This window comes from Trichoderma gamsii (genome assembly GCF_001481775.2).
Source record: "Trichoderma gamsii strain T6085 chromosome Unknown Scaffold_50.2, whole genome shotgun sequence".
Lineage (NCBI taxonomy): Eukaryota > Fungi > Ascomycota > Sordariomycetes > Hypocreales > Hypocreaceae > Trichoderma > Trichoderma gamsii.
Window position 1 is genome coordinate 152211 of NW_020171387.1, and position 18823 is coordinate 171033.

Genomic DNA, 18823 nt, shown 5'->3' on the forward strand with positions numbered 1-18823 from the left:
AGCCTGTTACCAGCTCCATGGACTCGGAGATTTATATTCCACTTGTTGATCCCGCATGCGCCCAGAAAGGACCCTTTCTTCCATATAGTTTTCAAAGCATGATCTTTGCGCTAATCCATCGAGTTGGCGGTTGGAATTGGGCATCGTGGCATTGGCCCAGAGAGGGCAGGATCGCAGCAGCGATCGAGTTGCGCATTCTTTGTCTTTTTCCGTTCTTAAAGTCAACAGCAGGATCAAGGTGATCTGTTGCGACTTCTCCGGTCTTCTTCCCTGTCCACTTCCATATCTTCTCTTTCTGATACCTCTCCAGATTCCTCTCGCTCTCCATTTGCCTCGCCTTCATCCCCTCCCTCATCATCTTCTTCCAGCAAATCTTCAATGTCTCCCAACGGACTAACTCTCGGATCCAGTATCTCCAAATCCTCCAGTACTTCCCTCTTCGGCATCTTCCATAAACTCGTCGCGCACACTCTATCCTTGTTAAGCAAATCATCCACAAAGTCGTCCACAAAGGTAAGCGAAGTGCCCGCCCTCGCTTTCCGCCTCAACTTCCGCCTGTCTTGCAAAAAGGGCTCCAGCGTTGTATACACGTCCTTTGCCTGTCTCGTCATCCGTACGTAGAAGCATGCCAGTGCGCGCAGGTACTTGAAGTGCTCTCCGCCGTAAGATAGGTATTCTTGGATAATGGCGTCGCTGGGTGCCAGTTCGAGGAGCTTGAACGCTAGACACAGGAACGGGCTGGGTTTTTGGGAGGCGCCGTGCGTGCCGCCTATGAAGTTGACGTGCTCGACGACTCGATCGATGATGTCGGCTTCGTTTAATGCAAAGCATTGCTCTTTGTAAAAGTACGAGTCGACGATGCGGTCCTTGACGGCCTTTTCCATGATGGTCGCTGGGTTGAGACCGTTTGGCGCGAGCGCAGCATTTGAGCCGCGCTCGTCGAGGAAGCGCCGCGCATCGGCCTGAACGGTATCGCCTTTTGATTTTGACATTGTTGAAGATGCTGGAAAGAGAGGAACTGAGGCGATGACGTCGGGATGGACTCTGCAATCGTAGCTGTCGCGTAAAGGCGCCTAGATTTCGGTATCCGGGGTGCGATAAGATAGTTGCTGGGTCAACAGCGCGATTATGCACCTCTGCAGATCCTCAGCCGTAGTATACGCGGGCTGCCGTCTTGTGTTTCCAGATCATTCATGCCTTGAATTTGCATCAGATAGAGCGGGATCTCATCGCGTGTTAGTATTTTTATCGTCTCTAGGTTGTACAGATTACACGAAAATTTTGTCATCCTTGTCGTAATAGCTTCAATATGCGTCGAATTCTCCTCACCTCTGGTCAGGTGTCTATGCTGGCCACAGCCACTATGAGTACGCCACAGCTTTTCTCCCTCAAGGTGCTTTGGTCCTCAAAATCAGCAGAAAATGTCTAATATATCGCTTGTATACAGTCCTCCTTTGCACAAGTGCTCTGTTTCTGAGTGGCTATGCGATCCAGCAGCGTACCCTGCGAGACCTTCGAGCAGCTATTCGGCCCCGTCACTCGCCGAAAGCGCATCTGCCCGAAGAATTCAGAGGCGCACTCGCGGACATTGAAGAGAGCGAATTGATCGTTTTGGAAACCGAAGGTCAACGATGGTCTAGAGAAGCTCGCGCATTGGGATCTCAGGGTCAGGCTCGGGTATCGGATGCAGAGATTCAGGTCGAAGAGACAGTGGTAGAATCTGAGCCCGAGACTGAGCCCAAGGCGGAGCAGAAAGAGGAGGAACAGAAAGAAGCTCCAGTTGCAGTGCCCAATGGAGAACCTACAAAGAAGCAACTTGAGATGCTGGAAAAGATTCAACAGAGCGTGGCTGATAAGTCGTGGGCGGTCGAGAACCCTGATCCGCTGTCGAAGAACAAGGCTCCGATATCAGCAGCACAACGCAGAAAGATGATTAAGGATGAGATTTTGAGATTAGCGCAGTCTGACAAGCCCGTCTACTATCAGAGGCGGCTATGGTAGGCTATCTTATTGCGCTGAAGGGAACGATTTTTTATGCAAATACTCTTTAACGATTGGAATTAGGATATATGAACTTATATGGAGTTATGATATGGGTGGATATGGATATTGAGGAACGGTTTATATACGAATTGGATATAGTGTACAACTTTGGAAATGAAACAAACATTTTACAGATTAAGCCGAGCCGCCAGTCAACTACTTCTGCCCAGGTTATAAATGATTAATCTATTTAGCAGTGACTAAGTAACAAAATGCTAAATTGAGTGACGATGGGTATAATGATCAGTGTCGTAAAGTCATAACTCATGATATCGTGGCCGCCCCCTGGTGCTCCACCACATCTCGCTTCTCATCTTCCACCCTCACTTGAGACTCGTCGTCCCCAATGATGGTGATATCATCCTCCACTTCGGCCGTTCCAAACCTCCACGCAGGAATCTTCTTCTCGAACAACACATCCAGCTCTCCATACGTCCTTGCCCGCGTTTCGGGAATGCGGAAAATGGCCCATAGCGTCACCAAGAAGCTGATTCCGAACCAAACAAACGCCGTCTTGCCCTTCAAGTTTGCTTCCGTGGGGTTGATGAGATATGGCTCGATTGTATTATCGACAATATTGACGATGTTGTAAATGACGCCGGCAATCGAGAGCGTCTTGGCTCGCAATCTGGTTGACGAGACTTCAGAGGCGACTGCCCACGTCTGCGGTCCAATGGTAGCAGAGTAAACAGCCAGCCAGACGAGCGCCAAGGCAGACTGGCCCCATTTCGCGGCTGAGTTGTTAGAGGCGTAGGACAAAACGCCGATGAGGAGGAGATCGAATGTTAAGAAAGTATAGCCGCACAAGAGCACAGTTCGCCGGCCAAAATGCGTCATTAGTACCCATGAGAAACAAGTCGCTACGAAGGCGATGCCCATGTTACCAAAGTTCATTTTGTAAGCATCGGAAGCAGACAAGCCGGCTTGTACAAAGAAGTATGTAGCATTGTACGCCAAAGATTGTCCAATCAGACTCTGGGATGATAGCGACAAACAGGCAATTTCTGTGCGCCTCAAGTTGGCTCCCCTGAGACAGTCCCAGTAGCTCGCGTCCGCTTTCAGCTTTTGCTCGAGTCTGTTTGTGTCGTTCATCATGAGTACTTTTTGGTGAATCTGCTCATCACTAAGTCCCCGGGATAGCCTCTTCAAAGAGTGCGCCGCATCTTCAATCCGACCCTGTCGAATAAGCCACCACGGAGAATCAGGAGCCAGCCAAGCGAGGAAGAATAGAGGAACCGGCCAAACCCACTCAACCGCAAAGGGGATCTTGTAAGCCCATTTGGTCGTATTGTTCACAAGCCCTTGAAGGATTCCCGCAATAATCAGCTGGCCAATGACCCAGCAGAGGTTGATAAAGGAAGTCATGTAGCCTCTCAGCGCAAGGGGACATATCTCGGACGAGTACATTGCGCCCATGATGGAAAAGATGCCCCAGATCGCCCCGAGAAGGCACTGCCCGGCAAGCAAAACGTGCACATTGGGCGCGAAGAAGGGGATGAAGATGAGTCCCGTCATGATGGCGAGCGCAACCATGGTGACTCTGCGGTGGCCGAAGCGCTCGGTGACGAAGCCGTTGATGATCATGCCGAAGACGCCGCCGCAGGATCCCGCCGTGCTGAGGCCGACTTGCCAGGGCCCAGAAATGACTTTGACGCCGAGTTCTGGGTGGTATGTGCCGTATTTTTCGACGAATGAGGGGTATGCCATAAGACTGCCCATGAGGATTGTGTCGTAGCCAACCATGACTATTCGCGTGTTAGTCACTTAAACGAGAGTTGAGCTCTCCAAACAGTTCAAGTCTTACCAATTGTAAAGGACATTGCAATTGCCCAGAATATGGCGCTGGGATACCGCTTCAGCGCCTGGCCGACCGTGGTCGCATGCTCGTCTCTATTCGCGCTGGCGACAGCGGCAGCAACCGCCGCGGATTCTGAAATCGGGGGTATCGTCGTCTCCATGGTGAGGAGTTGAGCACCACTCGCCAGCTGCAAACAAGACACCAAATTATGGGAACGAAACTCGTAGAAAGATGGAAATCAGGGAAGTTATAATGCCCAACTCAAGCAACCTGAGACAAGTAAGCGAGGGTATAATATCCAGCCGCCTCGATAGTCTCTACGACGCGAGGTTGTGAGACTCTTGTCTCATCTGACTCATGAACTCGCAGGATCAACAGCTTACTGGACGATAATTGACGGCCAAATTCTGGACTTGTCTATTCAGCTGGGACTTTTGACATCTCTCTCGGCCGAGGTCGCAGATTAATATTACTTCCGCAGCGGGTCCTGCATCAACTCCCGAGGCCGGCGGGCCCCCATCCTGTTGGCTTATCACGGCATTTACAAGTGCGGATATACTAGTATTACATGTGCAACTCCGGGGTTTTTGCTGATCAATTCTTACGAATTGGTTGCTACTGAACCCCATTAGCTTGCATAAGAGCGAAAGACTAGATAATAACAACAGGAAATATCCTTGTACCCAAGCTTGAACTGGGGTTGATATTGATAGCAATAGCGAGTCTTTTTTGCTTGATTATATAGCAACGCGCGCGGCTAGACGAGATGGAATCCTCCAGAAGGCAAATCTGTGAAAAAAATTTGGCCCCCCCCCCTGCACGCGGTCAGATCTGGAGATCTTAGCGAAGCACATCTAGCCCAGAAAGTGGGTTTCAAGGATTCAATATTGTCCCCGTCTACTTGTTTTCCTGTCGGTTGGAGACGGTCTATTTACTTTTCTCTTATTGAATCCAGTAACGGCTTCTCAAGATTGATCTTCCTTCTGGACGCTACATGCATGACTCGGCGCTTCTCTGATTGGATCTTCCGTCTACCAGCTCTTATATACGACTATTCTAGCAAAGAATCAACAATCATGTTCTATAGACGCGATATCAAGATGCATTCACTCATAAGCGCTAAAACTTCACTGCAACCCTCACTGCATGGCTCACTGCGCCTAGAAGCCAATCCCCTTGACCAAATCTCCCCTGTTGTAAAACTCCACGCCGGGGAGCAGCTCGCCAACAACCCAGCGTGCCGTCCTCGCGTGCAGCGAGCCATGGCCAAACGGCTCCAGCGTCTTCTCCCTCCTCATCCTGCCGTCTCCAACCTGCAGGTTCCCCATGGCATCAATCAGCGGCCCGAGCGGACCGTCCGTGGCGGGATCGTCTCCTCTAGGAAAGGATGATGGGCCGTCGCAGAGCGCCTGGAAGCAGATCAGCTGGTCCTGGAGATGCTCATCCACGACTCCGCCGAGAGAGATTTCCTCATATAACCCTTTGCACAGCTTCTTGGATAGAAGTGATATGAAGCGGTCGTATCCCTTGGTGTTCTTTGGCGCGGATGTGAGAATGTCGCTTGCCCAGCGGATGCCGTCCGCCGAATGAGCAACCAGAAGCACCGACCAGCGGCTATCGGCGCACGAATCCTCGACTGTTTTGAAGCTGATGTCGGCGCCGGGCCAGAGAACTCCAGCGTCTTCTGCTATCCTCTCTTGAAGCTTGTTGTGCGAGTGCATTGGCGTGATGATGCTGACATCGATACTCTTCACCTCAAATGAATCAGGGAAGCTGTACTGCGGCGGAGGCACATACTTGAGCTTCTCGCCCTTGGCTATCGGATAAAACTTGAGCGAAATGGATCCCCAGGACTGCTTTCCAAGACTCCAACCCCGACTTTTCAGCTCCCGCTCGATCCTCACGCCAAACCGCTCTTCCAGCGTCGGTGCCAGCACTTGATCGAAATACTCGTAACTCGGCGAAAAAGCTACATTCGTACCACCCGAAAGCTCCACAGCCACAGGCTCGTTTGAATCGTTGCTCGCGAAAACCAGAAACGGCAGCATCGCCTGAAGGACCAGCATCGTGCTCGCAGCGCCTGATTCAGTCCTGATGGATATGTTGCGCTGGAATAGCTCAGAGGGGGGCCGCCTAGGTGTAAAGGTCACTGTTTTGGAGCCGACGCTGAGACCTTCGACGTCGGCTTCGGTGACTTGGGCGAGCCATTCAATAGCTGCGACGTGCTGGTTCTTGAGGCCTGGTGATATTTAAACAGTGATTTTTAGCATCTCTAGTGAATGAAGTACGCGTGTAGACGTGATATGAGGCTCGATATATCGAACTAACCTCCACCTTTTGGCCGATTGCCTCTCACGTTGGTGATTTTCACCGGCTGCGAAGTAATTGCTGCCAGCGCCACAGCTAGACGGACAAGCTGGCCGCCGCCTTCTCCAGTGCGGCCGTCAAGCACAATTGGCTTCATTGCGCGAGTATTGTGACTGTAGCTTCGTTGGGTATAAATTGGTAGAATATGATGTGATACTCCCACGCGGCGTGGGATGTAACTGTTCTTGTGTAAGTGTCGCAGCGCTGAGAAGCACAACAGGTGAAGCCCGCTAATTTCTCTTTGACAATTTGCTGTTAAGAAAGACTTGCTTTTGAGATTAAATTGATGAAATTTCATCATAATTTCTGCGATGAGCGTTTCTTAGGTGTTATATGATACACCAAGTATTGAATTTGAGCCTAGATCAGCACAGCCGCTCCTAAGCCCCAAATTCACCGCCGGTGAGTCACCCGCGGCGCCAACTCATGCATGGCTGTCATTCTATCAAACGGAATCTGGATAATCTACTGCGAACTCTAGCTATCTAATTCCTCGTTATTGGAGAGATTACATGGAATGTTAGCAGCCTAGTTCAGATTCAGCATACAAATACCTGGCGCCAAGCAGACGATGCACAGCAAAAGACAGGATTGGTTACGCATATTCGTATCTCATTCATTACGGTTATTATACAGCTAACAAGGTGACTCTTGTGAGAGCACACGGTATCATAGCAATACAGAAAGCTCCATTACCCAAACACGCCAAAGAGCCCCTACAGACAAGCATCATTTACCGTCATTCTCTCTTCTCATCAAAATCCAGCGATGAGTGTAATGCCTCTAAGACCAGCATCGGGCTAACGCAACAGTGTCATCGCATTCCATCTCTACTTGTGCAGCCTCTCAGCTTGGCGGTAGAATGGAGGAAGAGGCTCCAGTTTCTGACGCAGAACCCAAACTCTGAAATGCCACAAGGCATTCTTGATCTGGTAGCTCATGTGCTTGCGTGTACTGACGCCAAACACCTGATCAAGCTCCTCAAGGGTAAGTGCCTTGGTCTCGGGGACAAAGAGGAGGATGAGGAACCAAAGAACGGCACACCAAGCTGCATACCATCCAAATGCACCCTGAGAGGTAAAGGATCTCTGGAGCGATGGCCAGGTAAACGACAGAATGAAGTTGAAGCACCAAGTTGTTGCGGTAGCCCACGACATGCCCACGTCACGGACATGGACTGGGAACGCCTCTGCTGAATATGTAAAGGGCACCGGGCCTTCGCCTGGGGAATAAAAGACCTCGAAAAGATACATGCCCGTTGTAACCATGCCAACTCTCTTCTTGATGTTGCTCGGGTCATCGGGGATGAAGAATGACATTCCAGTCCATAGCAGGAAGATGCAGAGGAAGGGAAACGTAAAGAGCAGAAGATTTCGACGACCCCATCTATCAATGGTGAAGATTGCGGGAATAGCGAATACAAAATTGAGAATACCGGTACCCATCGACGCAAGCAAAGCCGAGTTGGTGGAGTAACCAGAGTTTACAAAGATAGTGGTGCTGTAGTAAGCGATAACATTGACTCCACAGAATTGTTGGCTAGATGGAAGAAAAGATATTCGTTAGCACTGAATTCAAGTGATCAAGTTCGGGGCCATCACTCACCCAAACATAAGAATCCAAGTTGCCCATGTGGCACGACGGTTACGAGGGACAGTGAAAAGCTCAGCAAACTGCGTGAAGAGATTCTTGCCCCTATTAACCTCTCTCTCGAGCTCTACTCCGACGTAGGTGTAATAAGTATCACGGGCGGCTTGGACGTTGGAGTGTCGAAGGCGCTGGAAGGACCTAAAGGCCTTTTTCACTTTGTTATGCTGGATATACCAACTACCCAAAATGTCAGCTTGAACTAATATTGAAGTATTACGTGTCGGAATAGAACGTACCGAGGGGACTCTGGGCAGAAATAAACTTGTACACAGACAATTAGGGGCAAGACGACGGTGCTGCCAAGCATGAGGCGCCAGCCGAGGCTAGGCTTGATGCCAGTTGATGGACCAAAGGCGACACCCATTATGTTGCCAAGCATGATACCAAAAGCTGTCCACATCTGCCATTCTGTTGTATACTCAGTTAGCCCTCACTGTAAGCCGAACGAATAAGCAGCGCAATAGAGACTTACGCATAACCAAGGCACCTCGAATCGGAGCTGGGCTGCACTCGGCGGCGTAGACGGGCACTGTAGATGACTTGGGGCCGATTCCAAGGCCAAGGACAAACCGAGCAATGAAGAGGTTCACCCAAGAGTTGGCAACGCCCTCCCAGATTGACGCAACAGCGGCGATGAAGCAAGAAATAAAGATTGTTCCTCTCCGTCCGAGCACTTTGTTCAGGGGCTCAGTCAGCCAGCAGCCAAGAATAGCGCAGCAGAGATACGGAGCGCCAACGACGAGGCCAGTAATGTTGTCCTGCATAGATGCAGAGAAGCGAGTGACATTTGGGCCTGCAATGTCGAGATCTGCCAAGTACAGCGCCTGAGCACCGTTGTTGACTGTCTCGTCCATGCCTTGCACTGCAGCGGCCATGGAGCACATGCAGCAGAGCCAGTAGAGCATAAACGGATGAGACCAGCGGTGCGTCTGCTCGCGTTCAATAATATTCTTGTCCTCTGCGGTGAGCTCTGGCAGGGACTGGAAGGATTCCGGGTTCTGGGCGGCCAGGGCGCCTTTGCGGAAGTCATCGAGATGGTCGTTGAGGTCGTGGATGCGGCAGAATTCCGCAACGTCTTTGAGAAGCTCCTCTTTGGTGCGTTGCTTGAGAGGATTCTCGAAGACGGCGGAGAGATTGTCCATGTCGGCAAAGGAGCCACGCCGAGGCGAGTCTTCCACGTTCTCCACGCCATCATGAGAGCTGATATCCTCTTTTTTCTCCATGATGCGCACAGATGCTTGGTTCCAATAATCAATAATGAATTTGGGCGAGATGATGAGTCAAAGCTGGAGTTGTTGACACGCACAGCATTCAAGAGTCAGAAAGCACAAGTGCGTGTAAGTGAGGTTGCATGGGCAAGAAGACCAGCTGCACCTGCATCCCTGTTTCCAAGTACTCTGGAGATGCTCAAGCTTGAATAGGCATTTGAACCTTTTCACGGGGACTCGAGAGCATTATACATAGTCATGTCATACGATAAAAAGAGCTCTCGGGAATATCATCCCAGTTATAACATCTCCCCTTATCGCATCTCGCATATAAGTCACCCTCCATCTTCCTCCAACTCCTCCAACTCCTCCAACCGGAGGCGTCAGCCACCAACCTAATCCCCAGCAATGCTTCAAGGCCGCTTGTTCTTGTGATATCTAAGGGCCGGCACCAGCAGGCATTGTCCGCCATCAACGCCGATCACCCCTCGAGAGGGCGTCCCAGGATCCCGAACCTTGGTTTCTCCTGCACACTCAGCACGGTATTCCGGCGCGAGGCTGCGTACTGTAGGGCCGCCATCATCACTTATAGGTCGCTTTGTCTGGGAATCTCGTTGCCTGGAGGAAAAGCGGATCTTTTCATTGTTTTCGTGGTATCCTCATGGCTCAATACTGGAGCTCCACGAGGCATCTCGACCCACCTGGGGAACTGGAGAACTGGAGAAGACAGGGTCGTGGATCCTTGGTGGTGAGCACGGCCAAGCTCGAAATGACTTCATGCGCGCGCACAAAAAGACGAGCGGCTGCTGCTAAACGGCTCTTTGCTCCCACCACACCTGTCCAAAGAGCCCAGCGTCGAAGCGGTACTTTCTCGGAGATTATTGCGCCGCCGAAGTTCATGAGGAATTCGGAGCCCTCTCAAGCTTCTGGCTACCCTACCTTTCATCGGGGTTGCCAAAGATGGTAGCCGTGGCGTCTAACTGTGATGTAATAACTATAAAGCTTCTCTGGGCTGGTGCCACGGCAAATCCTATAAAATGATTTGCGCAGGATGCCATCCTTGTGAGCCTAGCTCGGCTCTGGTTGAATTCTCCCGATGCTTCCCCAAAGCCATGCAGCCATCAGCCAAGCCATTGGCTATTTCCGGCCATATTCCGACGTCATTATCAACGCTCCTCCCAGCTACCTGTATGCGACAAGGTGTAGCTTGATCGTGATGAAGCTGATCGGCGACGGATATTCCAAGACGAGAGCACAATGACGATACATCATTTACCGATACTCGCTTTACTCGCTCCGCCATTTTCTAAAGCATCGGCAACTAAAGATGGTCCATTTCTCCGCATGATTCCCCGCAGTTACTCCATCCGCTGAACAAACTCGTGAGCCGTACTGTAACATTCGACAATACCAGAATACTACAGATTGGTCAATGCGGTGGGTATCGCCATGTTTTTCTGGAGTCGCTCTTTTCATGCTCCAGTTTCCCCGGATTTTCGGCGCCCCAGTTCACGGAATGCTTCTCATTTCCACATGGCGATACGTTCTGAAAAGCAGTGACCATGATGATGTGCCTGATTTCTCGAGTCAGTGAAAATGTAAGGTGCAAGGACCCTGATCAACACCGAACCCCGTCAACAATTGCCAGATTGTCCGGTACCTTTTCCGTCCGCTTTATGCAGCGGGCATCAACAGTGGAACTGTCAGCAAACAATTCTGCTGCCTATCACCACGCATATGCAGCTGTCTTTTAGAGCTTCCTACAAATCACTTACAAGTTCCGCAGAGCGGGGCTGGCCATGCTATGCAAAGCTTCTTTCATTTTGGAATGTGCCATTGGCGAACTGTGGCGTACGCGGAGTTAAGGGTATATTGTCAGCACCTAATAGCTGTTCTAACTTTCTCCTTGGCTCTTGTTGAAGAACTACAGGCGACTTGCGTTGCTTCGATCCTGTTTGGTTTTGTCTATCAAGACAAGACGCAGTGATGGACGACTTGGCGTATACATACAGAAACAGCATCAGTCTTGCTGAGCACCATCCACCCACACACTGTAGCCCCTCCGTGAACTTACTGTACAGCTGTAATCACTTCAATGCTCTGATAGTTAATGATCGGCACTGGCGATAGGAACAAGGTGTTGCGAGGCTGGCGCCACTCGGCCAGTGTGTCTGCCTATCACCCTTATGGTTACATCGTCATGCATGTCACCAAGGGAGTCTTTTGGTACTGATCAGCAGGCAATCCCTGACATTCAAGTCTGAAAACGTCATTCTCACGAGACTTTATTTGCACGATGTGTAAACACTGAAGATCTATAGTGATCGGATGTTATACTGTGTATGGCATTACTTCACTCGAGAGCTACTGTCGTACCTGGTGGCATCTGTACTACTGGCTGGATTGGTTGAACGTGCTTCAAGAGATTAGGGTATGATTTCCTTTAAAGCTATGGTCGTTTTTTAATATGTCTAGGCAAATTTAAGCGTGTATTCCAACACGCATATTTGCTTGAGTAAGCTTATAGCCTGCTATGTCTCTTTGCAGAGTGAAGTAAAGAGCTTGATTCCATTATCCGAGTATGTTGACTTTATACTATCAATCTAGGTAGTGAAAGAAATAGCACCGCGACTTGACTAGGAGCGCAAGAAACTTCGTAGTGAGAGTTGATATATGAAGAAGTATATGGGCAATGAAATGATATTCGTTGCCTCGTTTTACAGTTTCTTAGAAGATACTTGCAAATCTAAGCTTAAATCCTAACAATCTCTTCAATTGGAACAAGTCAGTCCATTTAGAGGGAGAGTCGTGTAAATAGAGTCGGGCCAACAAATTATCCAGTCACAATTATACATCTATTTATCTATCACGTAGATAAAACTTGTCCTTGCCACTACCCTACTATCCTAGCACAGACTTCTGCTTGGTGTGCTGCAAGTGCCAATGATTGACTGCTAATGCACAACTGAATACCGCACCCAGTACCAGCCGTTTGAGTAGCTCATGAGATATGTTTTTCTAGCGTTGCTAATAAATCCCAACGCATCTAATAGCGAGTTCTAAGTTTCTCTTGTGCTTACAGAAGAGAATAGCTGGCCACTTCAAGTGATACATATACAGTGCCTCGAAATGAACTGTGACAAATTTAGGGTAGATTTGCACATTGGTATATGGCAATTTTTGTTAGCTGCGCACCTAGTGCAATGGATAATGAAATCGAAAAGGATGTATGTATTCCGCAGTTTAGTCACTTCTAATTTAAATAAGAAGAATTAATAGTGCGACTTGAAGATCATAGGCTTATTTTACTGAAAGGAGAAAGTTGCAAATCCAACTAGAAGTCGTCGAAATTAATCCCTCCCTCCCATAACATGCATACATGTATGATATGCTATATTCAACAAGCCCCTTCTTTTCTCAAAGAAAACCTGGGGCGCTAGGATACCGACTCATAGAATGCGAGAGATTGACTTACTGTATATCACCATCGCTCATTATTCGATGTATACATATCGCTACTCTATCTGCCAAGTTCTATGAATGCAAGTACGCAGGCGTGTGTCGAGCTACATGTATTCAAGACGATATGGCAGACCATCAGATTACCAAGATAAAGACAGCGCCAACCTTAGTAAAGCAGCTACAATGTTAGTGGAAAAAGTTCGCCGAGTGGCTCTCAATGCCTCGGATAAGGCGTTTGCTGGAATGTTATGCGGCAAGAAATGAAAGAAATTTTGCAAAAACTACTTAGGCAAGTATGTTGCTATGCAATCAGAGAGCGCTGTAGTGGACTGAATAGCAGGGCCGAATCAATTTGCCTCTCTGTCAAAGTTCATGCCGCTAGCGCGATCTAAGCCAGTGATTCCCTATGCAAAAGAGGGACCGCCGGGGCTAAATTGACCATATGGAGTTCGCGGTACGATTTGGCCACATTTGATTGATTTTTGAGACCAAGAATGGGAAAAGGTGAAACGGGAAAAAATGCTGTGAGAATGTGGGCCAACGCGAAAGATACGTACCTCTGCTGCACCGTTTAGTAGTACTAACCTCAGGCAGCGGGCAATTCATACTAGTAATTTCACGCAATAACCTCACGCATTTGCCTCGCAGCTTCATTCTAACATGCGCATTCTTCCGCCGCGAGTCAAAATACGACAGGTCTGCATCGTTTGGCGATTTTTACCGGATTTCGTATGTGCCTCACAAACTCGGTGAGAAACACGAGCCAAGCCAGCCAATGGCAGGCCTCCAAAACGCACAACCTCCATCGCCTTTGCCTGAATCGTACGCTTGCAGCAACATGCCGGCTGAACTGGATCCACGCCGGTGGCATCCACATGGGCTTCGGTGGATTATGGCTGCTGCAAGGGTCTCTGGGGGAGCCACTCGGTATGCGCGTGCTGATGTTGCTAGCAGGTGGCCCAAGGGCTGCGGAAAAGCGCTCGAAGACAACGAGGAGAAACTCTGGGGAAGCCTGATTGTGGGAGCAGTTTTGTCTTGGTTATGGGCACGTGGAAAAAACCGGCGTCTCGCCATCTGCTGCACATCACATCCACGTGGAGGCTCATGTGGGGGAAGATCGTGAGATCGACCGACTCGCCTCGCCTTTCGGCTCTGTGGGCTTGCCAACAGCGGACGGAGGAGCGATTTGGACTGGCCTAGCCTGGGCGGAGAAAGTGGCGGGGGGGATCTTGGCTGCTTGGGTGGTGAGATTGGAGATGCAGGCTGTGGCCCTGAATCTTGCTGCTCTGGGTTGGCGCTCCAGCCCTTACGCTCGTCGGATCTCTTAACGCTACCTCCCTCCCGCCAGCAAGGACATGCTGCTGGTCAACTTTATTTAAACTCCCGATGACTGGCTTCCAGATTGTTCTGCTCCCACCGCTCCCACCCGCTCCCATCTGCAGCTGCTGCTCCCATCGCTCCCATCAGCTTCTCGTGCCGGTTGCGAGAGAAACCCACGGAGCAAATACCGCGAACGGCTGACCTGTGCTACGGGGCTAGAGCAAGCCTTGCAGGGATGCTCACCCACGGTGACGTAGGTGTGCCAGGATCCATGTGGCTGACTTGCACCGCTCGTCCTATGGAAGGGGGAGTTTGTACGACACAAACGCCCTCATCGGCCATCGTTAATCCGCCTTAACCGGCGCCATCTCGAGCTATACAAGCACGCAGATAATCAAGAAAAAGAGGTCTAAGCCATATGGGGCCGAGACATCCACAATGTAGCCAGAGTTTCACAACTCCCAGAATGGCATTTGGGGGCACAAGAAGAGGAGCTATGAGCGCGCGCTGGCCGATGAACGAACTAAAACCCCTCATGCCTGCCGTTGGCTCGTTATCGGGGAAATAAGTGAAAAAAAGAAAGAGAAAAAAAAAAGAGAATAAAAGCCAACGCCTTGTCCACTTTTCATGTATCTTCTGTTTTGTTTATCCCTCATCCATTGTCTCCCTGATCGGCTTTGGGAGCAGTGTTATACAAGATGTCCTTGAATTCTACGAGTAAAGTGGACTTGGAGCCACACGCCCACGAAGGTTCAAATTCTGCTCAGAATCGGGTCGACGATGCAACAAAAAAGGACCTTTCTGAGCCATCGAGGACTTTGGAAGTCGCCGGCGAGCTTCCAGGGACGGTGATGCCGGCCTTGGCTGAAGGCGACATACCTACGACGACTAAGTGGGAAATCTGGACGTGGTACGCTTATTACATCGGCGCCAATGGCCTGTCCCTTTTCAACTTTGGCCCTACGGCCTTTCAAAACCTGCTTTCTCAGGCTGCTCCCGAATCTGGCCTGCTCGAGTTTGCTGGCCGATTACGCGACGTGAACAGTATTGTTTTACTCGCTAATGGCATTTCCTTTGCTCTGCAAGCCGCTCTGTTTCTGATTATCGGTGCCTACGCCGACTTTGGCACTGGACGTCGTTGGATCTTGGTTGTCTGGTCTCTCATTGCCTACGGCATTGGCTTTGGCTGGCTCGGCGTCCACAAGCCCGAGCAGTGGAAGATTGCTACTGGTCTATACATTGTCGGTTTGATTGCTTACCAGCTAACCTTGACATATTGGACCGCCGCTTTCCCATCCCTAGCCCGCAATACCACGAAACTCAAAGACTCGCGATTGCAATATGAATCTGGAGACATCACACTGGAAGAGCTCGATCGCCGCGATGAGATGGAACGAAGTCGTCTGAGCAACGTTTCTTTCTACATCCAATCTGTTGGCGAGGTTGTGATCCTCGCCATCATCGTGGGCATCATGTTTGGCGTCAGGGTGGACGACAGCGCCGAAAACAACAACTGGGGCCTGTCTGTGCTCATCGCTTTCGCGACTGCGGTCTGGGTGGTCCTCTCGTTGCCGTGGTTTTTCGTTGAGAAGAAGCGCCCGGGCATGCAAATCCCGCCTGGCTATAACATTGTTACCGTCGGGTTTTGGCAGCTCTATGAAGCATTGACGCAGATCCGCCAGTTGAAGCAGAGTCTCATCTTCCTTGCCGGATATTTCCTCATTGGAGACTCGCTCAACACAACCGTTACCGTCATCTCCACCCTGCAGAACCAGGTCGTCGCATACGACACACTGAAACTAACGTATCTTCTCATCGTGGGCATTGTCGCCCAGGGCGTTGGTATCGGTGGTTTTTGGCTCATCCAGAAGAAATTCAACCTCAGCGCCAAGACAATGTTTAACGCCGTCATGGTATCCATCATCTTACTCGACGGCTGGGGCATGGTCGGCAACTGGACCGACAAATTCGGCTTCCACAACGAATGGGAAGTCTGGGTCTACCAGGCCTTTTACGGCCTCTTCGTGTGCCCGTGGTACAGCTACTCGCAAATCATGATTAGCTCCGTCACCCCCCGCGGCCACGAGTTCCTCTTCTTCTCCATCTTCAACATCATCGGCAAATCATCCAGCTTCATCGGCCCGCTCATCAGCAGCGCCATCATCGACGCCACGCCCAACGGCAGCAACAACAGCGCCCCCTTTTACTTCCTATTTGCCCTGACCATTGTCAGTACAGGGGGCATCTGGACGTTCCTCGACTTGGATAAGAGTGCTAGGGAGCAGGAGGCGTTCTTGGCGCAGGAGAAGGCGAGGATTATGGGTAACGACGTGATGACCAGCAAATCGACCGATCAGGACCGGGATGGCGCATGATTTGTTTTTGTTTGATGAATTGTTTTTTTTTTCCACGGGCTTTTTGATGATGGACGACTGTTTTTGAACTTGTCCCCGATACAAGTTGCTGACGATGGTTGCAACGCTTTTTTCTTATCTAGCAATGATCTCGCTCTGCTGTCGAGCAGCAGATGCGCATGCCCCCGCCCGCGCCTTTACCGTGTATTCCGCCGTAAGCATTGAGGCCTGTGATTCGCATCACATGCTTCTTTGATTGTAAATTCTTGTGTAGATTCTGACAAGGTAAGACTCGTTTCCATTTACTTGCAACATTAGGCGTGACTTGTGTAACTTCGTAGCAGTATCAGATATATATCTTGGCAGAACTTGGTAAACTATACTACATACTGGCTAGGCTAAGCTGATCAAATACATTACATTCGCATTCGAATTCATATCATTACTTCATATCTTGGCCGTCCTCAACCTACAAAAGCACGAAGACGTAACGGGCACATCCGCCACAGCCATGGCTTTCCTCAACGGGCCTTCCACCTCCTTTGCCTCCCCTATCCTGCCCAACTTCACCAGACACTCATGGTAGCCATGCAGTGCCCAGACATTATTAGGATGGCGATGCACCCGCGGCAAGGAGTCATCGATGCCCAGGTCTGCGCTATACACGGCCAATGCTTTGCTGACATGGCCCTGCTCGAGCAAAAGTGCGCCATAGGCATGTCTCGCAGGCTGCATCCAGCCCCACGGCTCGTCAAAGGGGAGGCCATCATATCTGACGATGGATTCGCGGAGGTGGGCAAAGGCGGCGTGGTAGTTGGCAGACCGATATTCGATTTCGCCGTCGAGCATGGATTCCGCAACGCAAAGGATGTCGATGCATTTGTTGTTGAAGAGGGTGCGGCTGGGCTTGACTCGAGGCACAGACTCGGCGAATAGCTGGCGCTGTTCGCGAGCTTCATCTACCTGACCCAATGCTGCGTAGGCCATGCCCTTTGCATAGTGTGTCAGAGCCGTGGTTACGCAGTAGAGATCCGGGTCCTCGGGCATTTTCAGCCCCAGGATGTCTTTCCATCTGCCGAAGCGGATGAGCACGTGTACGCGCATGGCGAGGAAGGCCTCCAGCCAGTCTGCCATGGGCGGTGTCTCGACGCGGAGAAGCTCTTCTGAGAAGCTCGCCTCGAGCTGCTCTACCGTCTCGAGGGCCACTTTGGACTGGCCCGCGAACATGGCAGAGTATAAACGGAAGTGGTAGTCGTGACTTCGATAGAGCGTGTAGAAGTTCATGGGGCCTTCGCGCTTCAGAAACTTTTCGTCTGCGCGCACGGCATCGGAGTTGGCGACGACGGCTCTGGAGTAGTCTCCTACAAGAATGTCGAGATGGCTGGGCATGTGGTTGAGGTGGCCCGAGTCTGGGACGAGGCCACGAAGGTTGTTGGCCGCTGGCATGGCCGCTTCTGGCGTATTGGACATTTCCATGAGATGGATGTAGAGATGGAGCAGGCCTGGATGTCGGTTGCCGCCTCTCAGAGACATGCCAAAGTCCAGGACTCGCTTCACTTCCAGCGTGCGGGCATCCGGGGCTGGATTACCGGTGCGAATATCCCAAAGCGCCCAGGGCGTGAGGTTCATCATAGAATCGGCGTATAAGGTGGCAACGTCCAGGTCGTCGGGATACTGGGCTGCAACCGAGGCCATGGCATCGGCATACTCTCGATTCCATATCGGGCGGTCAGTCTTGGTTGGCGCGTCCGCCCTGGGATACCTGTACCGAAGAGCCTCAACCAGAGCTCTCTCAACGGGCGTCGCAGACTCAGCGCAGGCCTTGGCCTTTTCGATGGCGTGGTGTGTCCGGCCCGCCGCGTTCTGAATCTCTCTCCTGCCAAACAGGTCCCAGGGCTTGTTGTAGTTTGGCCCCAGCGCGTACGCGAGGCCCCAGTAGGCCATGGCACAGCCCGAGTCGTGGGCAATTGCCCGCTCGAAGCATTTTGCGGCCTCTTCGTGGTTGAAGCCGTAGCACCAGACGAGGCCTCGGTTGAACCACGTCTGGGCGATGGGACTGCTGGTGGACACGGGGCGATGCAGGTCGCCGAGGTCGTAGTACTCGCTGTCTAGGGGTGGCCTGCTGCCCGCTGTTCTGCAGGCCTCTTTCTGTGCCGCCTCTTCCATCCTGGGCTACTGTTTGCAGTTTCGAAGACAGGTTGTAGAGCTGTCACGAGAGGCGACTTGCTTAGGTTCGCAGCTGAGTCGAGACTCGGGAGGATGTCATCGTCTAAGGCAGGCTGGCACCGGCTCAAGCCCGACGGATGCACGTATGTAATAATCTGGATCTAGGATTAGGCCGGTGGAGATGGCTTGGGAGCTCCCAATCGGTGGCGTCGGAAGGCCGGCAGTCGGCGCGACCATCCGAAACCTTGAAAACAAGGGAAAGAGCAGGCATGATATAGTAGACCAGTAAAGGAAGAGCGGCTTGTGGTTGTTTGTCTGGCGGTTTGATCTTGTAGGCGATGCATGCAGAGAGCGTTAATGGCTGTTGATGATTCAGAGGCCCGGAGATCGGCGCGGATCTGGAATGCCCCCGCCCAATATGTACCTTAGCTTGTGGAGGGGTGCTAAACTGCCCG

At 51.0% G+C, this 18823-nt stretch overlaps 7 protein-coding genes across 7 annotated transcripts; 2 read left to right on the plus strand and 5 right to left on the minus strand.

The window, feature by feature from the left end:
- Nucleotides 1–233: 233 nt before the first annotated feature.
- On the minus strand, nt 234–992 carry TGAM01_v209731 (hypothetical protein; the record flags this gene model as incomplete). The annotated part of the gene is made up of 1 exon (XM_018807638.1): nt 234–992. One exon carries the CDS (start codon nt 990–992, stop codon nt 234–236), a length of 759 nt encoding a protein of 252 aa, XP_018659123.1.
- A 317-nt stretch (nt 993–1309) lies between these two features.
- Nucleotides 1310–2001, plus strand: TGAM01_v209732 (hypothetical protein; the record flags this gene model as incomplete). Its single annotated transcript, XM_018807637.1, has 2 exons — nt 1310–1367; nt 1448–2001. The coding sequence occupies 2 exons, from the start codon at nt 1310–1312 to the stop codon at nt 1999–2001; spliced, it is 612 nt and encodes a 203-aa protein (XP_018659122.1).
- A 306-nt stretch (nt 2002–2307) lies between these two features.
- TGAM01_v209733 (hypothetical protein) lies at nt 2308–4001 on the minus strand (the record flags this gene model as incomplete). The annotated part of the gene is made up of 2 exons (XM_018807636.1): nt 2308–3788; nt 3848–4001. 2 exons carry the CDS (start codon nt 3999–4001, stop codon nt 2308–2310), a joined length of 1635 nt encoding a protein of 544 aa, XP_018659121.1.
- A 1000-nt stretch (nt 4002–5001) lies between these two features.
- Nucleotides 5002–6305, minus strand: TGAM01_v209734 (RNA 3'-terminal phosphate cyclase; the record flags this gene model as incomplete). The annotated part of the gene is made up of 2 exons (XM_018807635.1): nt 5002–6080; nt 6170–6305. The coding sequence occupies 2 exons, from the start codon at nt 6303–6305 to the stop codon at nt 5002–5004; spliced, it is 1215 nt and encodes a 404-aa protein (XP_018659120.1).
- Nucleotides 6306–7038: 733 nt separating this feature from the next.
- On the minus strand, nt 7039–9081 carry TGAM01_v209735 (hypothetical protein; the record flags this gene model as incomplete). Its single annotated transcript, XM_024550625.1, has 4 exons — nt 7039–7747; nt 7814–8035; nt 8095–8266; nt 8331–9081. The coding sequence occupies 4 exons, from the start codon at nt 9079–9081 to the stop codon at nt 7039–7041; spliced, it is 1854 nt and encodes a 617-aa protein (XP_024404635.1).
- A 5465-nt stretch (nt 9082–14546) lies between these two features.
- On the plus strand, nt 14547–16223 carry TGAM01_v209736 (hypothetical protein; the record flags this gene model as incomplete). Its single annotated transcript, XM_018807633.1, has 1 exon — nt 14547–16223. One exon carries the CDS (start codon nt 14547–14549, stop codon nt 16221–16223), a length of 1677 nt encoding a protein of 558 aa, XP_018659118.1.
- A 426-nt stretch (nt 16224–16649) lies between these two features.
- TGAM01_v209737 (TPR domain-containing protein) lies at nt 16650–18368 on the minus strand (the record flags this gene model as incomplete). Its single annotated transcript, XM_018807632.2, has 1 exon — nt 16650–18368. One exon carries the CDS (start codon nt 18366–18368, stop codon nt 16650–16652), a length of 1719 nt encoding a protein of 572 aa, XP_018659117.1.
- Nucleotides 18369–18823: the final 455 nt, after the last annotated feature.